General features: G+C 35.0%; 1 protein-coding gene across 6 annotated transcripts in view; it reads left to right on the top strand.

Annotated features, from left to right (window-relative positions):
- The window catches only part of LOC144970696 (CD109 antigen-like), a 91,727-nt gene that overhangs the window by 40,272 nt on the left and 43,342 nt on the right, over positions 1–8,113 (top strand). For 4 of the 6 annotated variants that reach the window (XM_078910598.1, XM_078910597.1, XM_078910602.1 and 1 more), the window contains 2 exons: positions 118–231; positions 2,014–2,074. In XM_078910598.1, the coding sequence (XP_078766724.1) occupies positions 118–231; positions 2,014–2,074 (175 nt within the window). Of the gene's footprint in view, positions 1–117; positions 232–2,013; positions 2,075–6,720; positions 6,881–7,648; positions 7,818–8,113 lie in introns of all 6 variants that reach the window. The other 2 variants (XM_078910600.1, XM_078910599.1) reach the window with 2 other exon arrangements.

The raw sequence follows: 8,113 nt of genomic DNA on the forward strand, positions 1-8,113 counted from the left end.
GATCCGAAAGCGAGTGTCATACAAGACCACATAGCCGCACAAACAGATATCAACAAAATTCCCCCAATAGCTCTTTATATAACATGCTTAATGTATCTGCTATTTTTTTTCTTACAGGTACGAGAAGAGTTGGCGTCCTATGACTATGGAAACTACGGTGATTGGCGATACATGTTTATCTGCGGATGGCCTTCATATTTTGGTGGAAACGACGCTAAGGCTGTCTTTGAGGTAAGTATTCTTCTACCTTCTCCACCTGCCTCCTCCTATCCCTTCTCGGCCCCCCCCCCCCTCCTCCCCCTCTCCTTCTGTACATTCTCCTCCTCATCAATCTGCTTCTCTTTCTCCTCATTATTATCTTCCTCTCCTTTTCCCTTCTCCTCCTCAGCTCTTTATTCTAGCCCACCTTCTTCTTCTTCTTCTTCTTCTTCTTCTTCTTCTTCTTCTTCTTCTTCTTCTTCTTCTTCTTCTTCTTCTTCTTCTTCTTCTTCTTCTGTTCCTCCTCCTCTGACTTTTGCAGCTCTCGATCTTCTTTTCATAGTGTCTTTAAATCGATCTATTTTAACTTTTCTGTTCTTTAGTTCACTTTTCCAAGTCTTCATTCTTGTTAATTTGTCGCTATTCTGTGTCTTTTTGTTATGGCTACTTCTCTTTCTTCTCCTGTTCGCTTCCATTGTTGAGTCCTTGAGAAGCTTTTTACTCTCATTTTCTCCCGTGCTCACTGTACGTACCTGCCCGTCACAGCTGTCTTTTTCCTAAAATGTTATCTTCCTTACAGTTCTCATGTCTTCTTCTTCTTCTTCTTCTTTTCTTCTTCTTCTTCTTCTTCTTCTTCTTCTTCTTCTTCTTCTTCTTCTTCTTCTTCTTCTTTTCTTCTTTCTTCTTCTTCTTCTTCTTCTTCTTCTTTCTTCTTTCTTCTTCTTCTTCTTCTTCTTTCTTCTTCTTCTTCTTCTTCTTCTTCTTCTTCTTCTTCTTCTTCTTCTTCTCTCTTCTTCTTTCTTCTTCTTCTTCTTCTTCTTCTTCTTCTTCTTCTTCTTCTTTTCTTCTTCTTCTTTTTTTTCTTCTTCTTTTCTTCTTCTTCTCTTCTTCTTCTTCTTCTTCTTCTTCTTCTTCTTCTTCTTCTTCTTCTTCTTCTTCTTCTTCTTCTTTCTTCTTCTTTCTTCTTCTTCTTCTTCTTCTTCTTCTTCTTCTTCTTCTTCTTCTTCTTCTTCTTTCTTCTTCTTCTTCTCTTCTTCTTCTTCTTCTTCTTCTTCTTCTTCTTCTTCTTCTTTCTCTTCTTCTTCTCTTCTTCTTCTTCTTCTTCTTCTTCTTCTTCTTCTTCTTCTTCTCTTCTTCTTCTTTCTTTCTCTTTTTCTCTTCTTTCTTCTTCTTCTTTCTCTTCTTCTTCTTCTTTTTCTTCTTCTTCTTCTTCTTCTTCTTCTTCTTCTTCTTCTTCTTCTTCTTTTCTTTTCTTCTTTCTTCTTCTTTCTTTTCTTCTTCTTCTTCTTTTCCTCCTTTTCCCGAGAGCTCGCGAGCTCCGAAGTTTGAGACTTTTAACAAGGATGAGTGTCATTTAAATCGATCGATATTTGAAGGACGAATTTTCTGTTCAAATTTTAAAAGTAATACGACGTTTTCCAGAGCACGGCAGTTAACTTGTTAATGTTGTGCGGCTATGTCTGTGGTCTTGTGGTATGGCACTCGCTTTCGGATCGGAAGGTCCTGGGTTCGGCTCATATGTTGAGTCCTTGGAGAAGGCTTTTTACTCACATTTTCTCACCGTGCTCAAGCTGTAAAACGAGTACCTGCCCGTCAACAGCGTTGTCTCTGTCCGAAAAAAAAATGTAATATCGCCTAACAGGCGTCATGTCCCGTCCTACATGTTAAATGTTGTTGGCCCTTGTAAAGCGCTTTGATCACGTTTAGTGGATAGTGCGTTATATAAAAGCTCAATTCTTTTTTCTAATCACTATTTTTTTTTACCCTAATATAATCAGTCTGTATCTCCTCACTCTCCATTCTTTCTTCACACAGAACGCAGGCGTTGAGGTGATGACAGACGGCCTTGTCTACAGCCGATATCAAGATGAGGACTGTAAGTATTCCAATTAATTATCATTCTTTCCTGATTCCATTTTGATATATCAAATAAGAAAAAAGAAATATCTATAGTTTATTTCGAGGAGCTCTGTTGGCTTTGCGGACCGCAATGATCAACTAGACATTTTACTCCCACCCCCCTTTTGCAGTAGTCCAATGCAACCTAAATGTACATGTCATACAATTAACCAATTATGATGATGAGAAAAAAATTAGGGTATGGAGAGTGCCAGATATAAACAGAATAAACACCAAAGGTCTGGATAGCTCAGTCGGTTATCCGACCGATTGCTGTCCTCTTTCTCTCTCGGCCAGGCGGAGGTTGTCGTGTCAACTGGATCCTGAGTTTGATAGTGATCCCGTGACTTTTTATTCTCTGTTTTTATCTGGCACTTCTCCATACCCTATTTTACTCATCATCATTGATACAAGTGCCCGCTCCACACTTTGTTTTTTTCTGAATTAACCAATTAACGGTCGTACTCTGGATTGACACGTATTTAAACATTTGGCCGGAAAACTCATCCTTCAAAGATTGATCGATTTAAATGACCCTCATCTCGACAAAAAACTCTCAAACCTGGGACTTTATTAAAGACTTCGCGCGTCCCATGTTTGAGAGTTTTTGCCAAGATGAGGGTCAATTGGATTGATCGATATTTGAGGTTCGAGTTTTCTTGTCTAATTTCTAAATATGTGTTTTTCCAGAGTAAGGCAATGGACTGGTTAAAGGCAACTTTCGGACTTCTTCATGAGCCAAATATCCATTTCCATGCATTCACTGCCACCTGAATCGAGCAGGTTGTGTGTGGTACGTGAAAATTGTCTTACACAGAGACAGTGTTGAGATTTCGGTGAATGGACACGCTCTATGTTGCTTGGCCATTTTTCAAAGTCAAAGTTTGCCACGAGCAACCCCAAAAAGCCACTTTAAAGATAATTTGGCGTTTATCGTTGCTATACGTAGTTCTTTAATCAATAATGTAACCTATTTCCAATTACTTTGAACTTTTAGAATGAAATGTTTGCTTAGTTACTTTAATTAGATAAGACATACTATTTTTTATTGATTTTCCTTTCATTAAATTCCCTAATCTTTAGTTTTGTCTCTCATAGATAAATGAGAAAAAGTTAATATCTCACAGTTTTTATTCATTTTAAAAACCTTTTGATTATTTTCAAAAGTTTAATTGAATTAGAATTTCTTTCCACAGTAATGAATTCATTTGTCTTATTCATATTATTTAAATTTGATATCTCAAGTTTGTTTTATCCTTTGCTTTATTTCACATTTATAATTTCAACCATTTCAATCATTTTCTTTATGTTTACATAATTTTAAATGTCGTTTAATTTACTTCAATCAATTACCCGTCGTGTTACCAATATAATAAGAGAACAACAATATATCAAGAATGGAAGGGAGAAAAATATCTCTTTCACAACTTTCAACACACATACACGAGATTCTCTATATAAAACTCCAAGGCATCACACAACTTTCAACACACACACACACACACACACACACACACACACACACACACACGATTTTCCATATAAAACTCCAAGCCATCACACAACTTTCAACACACACACGCTTTTATATAAAACTCCCATTGCCCATTTATGCATGCCATTTTGTTGTTTGCATTTTTATTTATTCATCCTCGCAGAATTATTATATATTATTTATTTATTGCTTGTTATGCTGCCGTACTCTGAATTTAAAAAAAAACATCCCACAAATAAAATAAAAAAATTGTCAGAAAAATCATTCTTCAAACATTAATCGATCAAAATGACCCAAATCTTGTCATAAACGGTCAGACCTGAGACTTCATTGATATCTTCATTTAAGTCTCAGGTTTGAGAGTTTTTTTTATTAGACAAGCCGAGGGTCATTTTAATCCATCGATATTTGAAGTACGACTTTTCTGGCCAAAATCTTTTAATCGGTGTTTTTTTTTCTCAGAGTACTGCGGTATGGGTTTGGGGAGATGGATAGATAGATCGATAAATAGGTAGATAGATGGATGGATGGATTGGTGATGGTTACAATATTTGTTTTTATTGTGTAGATTTAAAAATAATATATTGTTATATATCAAGAATACCATACCGATTATATAAGAGACAACCCAATCACACATCAGGGTGATTACGAATAGATATAAATATTACTTCATGAGCTATTAATATTACAAAAAAGCTTTTCTTTCTTTTTCATTTACCACTGACAGACCTAGAGAGGTGGGTCTCATAAAGACGGCCACTCAAAAAGCAAAACAAAATAAAAATTAAAAAAAACAACAAAAATAACAAAAAACAAAAACAAAAACAAAAACAAAACAAAACAAAAAATAAATAAGCAAATAAACAAAAATGAAGCAACGAGCCGATTTTCCCACATCAGATAGTTTCATTGTTATCATTTTGAAAGAGAGAGAAACAGAGAAATTTTTTTGATAAGTAAACCCATTCAAAATTAATACAGACTTTTCAATAATTTGTCTTTTCGGGTGCGCCCGTATAATAAATTTTTAAGTCAGAAAAATAAAATCATCCGCTTAATGATAATGTTATTTTTAATTGAATGGATGATGCCCAACGGATGTCTCACAAAGCGTGGATAAATTCTAATAAGTTTTGAAATAATTATAGATGCTATGAATTATAGTGAAATAAACGTCTCTTTGATAGAGGGATATTTTTTGCGCTTATAACGATGCCGCTGATGATGATGATGATGATGATATGATGATGATGATGATGATGATGATGATGATGATGATGATGATGATGAGGATCATGATGATGATGAATGATGATGGAAGCGGTGATGGTAGTGGTAGTGTCTCTGCATGTGGTTTTAACGATGAATATACTTTGATAAAAACAAAAGATTATATTGAGGAGAAGAAAAAAAGGAGGAGAGCAACAGCAGCAGCAGCAGCAGTAGTAGTAGTAGTAGTAGTAGTAGTAGTAGTAGTAGTAGTAGTAGTAGTAATAGTAGTAGTAGTAGTAGTAGTAGTGGTAGTGTGGTGCTGGTATAGAAGGATAAGAATTTAACTTTGGTTGTTGATTTATTTCTGTCATATCAAAGTTGGTGTTTTATCAGCACGCCCACCGTCTGTAGAATCGAATAATCTGGCGGATAGATATGACGTGCCACCCAGTGATTCCCAAGTTCGAAAATACTTCCCAGAAAACTGGCTCTGGTCAACGATCATTTTGCTAGTGGAGTAGGTCAACCCGAGCACTTTATTATTATTATTATTATTATTATTATTATTATTATTATTATTATTAGTATTATTATTATAAAATTAATAATAATAATAATAATAATAATAATAATAATAATAATAATAATAATAATAATAATAAAAATAATATATAATAATAAAATAATAATAATAATCATAATCATAATAATGATAATAATATGTAAAGCGTGCGCTATCAAAACACATATTTCTACTTTATCTAAGAAATTGTACACTTTATATTAATATATCGATCGACTAAAATGGTCTCCAATTTGTCAAAATGTCTCTAACCTGAGACTTCCTAGATGTTATTTTCTGCCGAAATCCAAGAGCCGAAACGTTTTTTAATTTTTTTTTTGTGCTGTTCCCATAATATAATAATGTGTTTTGGTAGCTTACGGAAGTATTGAATTTTATATTTTCCGTGAAAAACTATCGCCACCAAAATAACAATATTGTGTGAAAAATATAACACCAACACCCATTTAGAATGGCACTGTATATACTGTCAAAACGTCTGAAGCAACAGTATACTCAAGAAGCGTTCCGTTCATGCTCGACCAAAGCGTTTCATTTTACTTTCGTATTTATTTTCTTAACCAATCAGATTGCTAGCTTTAAAATTGCTGTGATTGATTGGTTCGCAGTAAAGATTTTGTTGTTGATTGATCCCATAATGTCTTTGAGACGTCAGCATACTGACTACGTGTATTACCCACTTGAAGGAGGCATTTTTTTTTCTAAAGAGATGCTATGTTAAAATTTTCAGACTCCCGTCCTCGCCGCCTCCCAGTGAAGTACACTTTCAATGGAGGCCTAAGCGTATATTCTCCAAAAAATAATATCATTCTATACTTTGTGAGGAGAGATAAATGTACACTATAATGTCATACCATATTTACAGTGGCCAAGTAAGACAGTATTCTACTTCTGAGCTGCCAATTAAGAGACAGGCTACACAATTCTTCACTGATGTTTAAGCTTCCTCTGTTGAGTGCTGGTTTTGGCGTTATCATTTACATGAGAATCTGAGCGTTTTATGAAGGAAAAGAGGAAGAAGTTTAATTGTGTTGTGTTTTCACAACATTTACACAACATTTCATACTCACAGAGAAATTTATGAGTTTCAACTCTTTTTTTCAAAAACTCGTTTTTATTGACAATTTTATTTCACTACAAGTCAATTGCACATTTTGAGTATTAATGGTAACCTGAATATATTATACCCATGTTTTCCATTTGCGATTATTATCATGTCTGGAAGTGGGAAGGGAGGGAGGTATTCGTGCACATACCACGTAAGTTGGCATCATTCTGATCTTTCTTACCTTCACATTTGATTATCCACCATGGCCTTCCATAACCTCAGATGACTATAAAGCTCCATTAACTGGCTCGGGAACAGATGATGGCTCTGCCGAGAAAGGGGGTGGAAGTGTCAATCAGGGTGGAGACAGCCTGAAACCAGCTGAAAAGACAAGGAGATTTTTCCCCGAAAATTGGCTTTGGAATATTGTTGGAATCGTTAAGTAAGACACCAACGCCCTGAAAAAGTGGAGGGATACACGAATATAGCTCGTAGTCAGGGATATTTTCTCCCTGCATAATATATTAAAGCATTTCAAATTTTGCTTACTTATCGCCATTTGAAAAGATTCTTTTTCACTCTTCATACATTTTACACTAACCAATTTTCTCTCATGATTGGCAAATTTTACTGATTTTTAATTGAGCATGTCACCAAAGAACTCTTACCCAAACATTCAAATCAATAGGGTAAAACCACAGATATTAGGGCAAATAGTTATCGACAATTTGTGCTAATCAGTCACAGCAACGTAGCACCATTTTACACCATATTCTATTATTCATGTTCTCAACGCATGAGTTTCGTGTTTTTTATATGTCCTAGGCTATATCACCGAGGGGTACAAGTGTATACGGAACAAACACGCACAAGACAAATGTCTAGGCAAAAATATTTCTTTTCCCAAAACCATAAGGCACTGTAACTTTTTGTCAGATGAGATTGTATCGGCGCAAACAGTAGAAAAGTTTAAAATATTGGTGACAGCATTCCTCAAAACGCACTGCTCGTCACCAAAATGTTGCTATTGGCGACTGAAAAAGAGAAGAAGAAGATGAAGTCGTATTCATGTATTTGTTTAGTTTTATAGGAATAGGAGTGCTAAAAATGTGTGTGTATATATATATATGTATATATATTTATATATTTGCATATACTATCATTCCTCGGTCATTAGAATCAACATCATAATGATTTTCTATGGTATTAGATTACCTTGAAGATGGAGCAATTCCTACACAAGGAGCTGGAATACCAGAATCCGTCCCAGATAGCTCAAACCAAGGAAATGCCAATGAAAAACGAGGAGACATGAAACCTGCTGAGAGAACTAGGAAATATTTCCCAGAGAATTGGCTCTGGAATATTGAAATTATTGAGTAAGACGTCAACACTTAGACGCGGAGGGATATGTAAAATTCCTCTAACATGTAGTCATTGACTTGTCTTTAATCTTCTAGATTATATTTCAGATTTTTCTATTTTTCTACACTCATCACAATTTCAAAATTCGTCTAAAAACGGTATTAAGCCGGGGTGCTTAAGATGCTGAAAATTGATGGTTCCTCTGTGACCTGTTCTTGATATGCTTGTCAAGCTATTGACATCGATGCCGTTTTAACTATTATCTTTTAGTATGAGCCTTCAGTTCTTCAATCAGCATACAGTGCATACA

This window comes from Berghia stephanieae, chromosome 4 (genome assembly GCF_034508935.2).
Source record: "Berghia stephanieae isolate SIO BIC M18660-M18661 chromosome 4, UCSD_Bste_1.3, whole genome shotgun sequence".
NCBI classification, from domain to species: domain Eukaryota; kingdom Metazoa; phylum Mollusca; class Gastropoda; order Nudibranchia; family Aeolidiidae; genus Berghia; species Berghia stephanieae.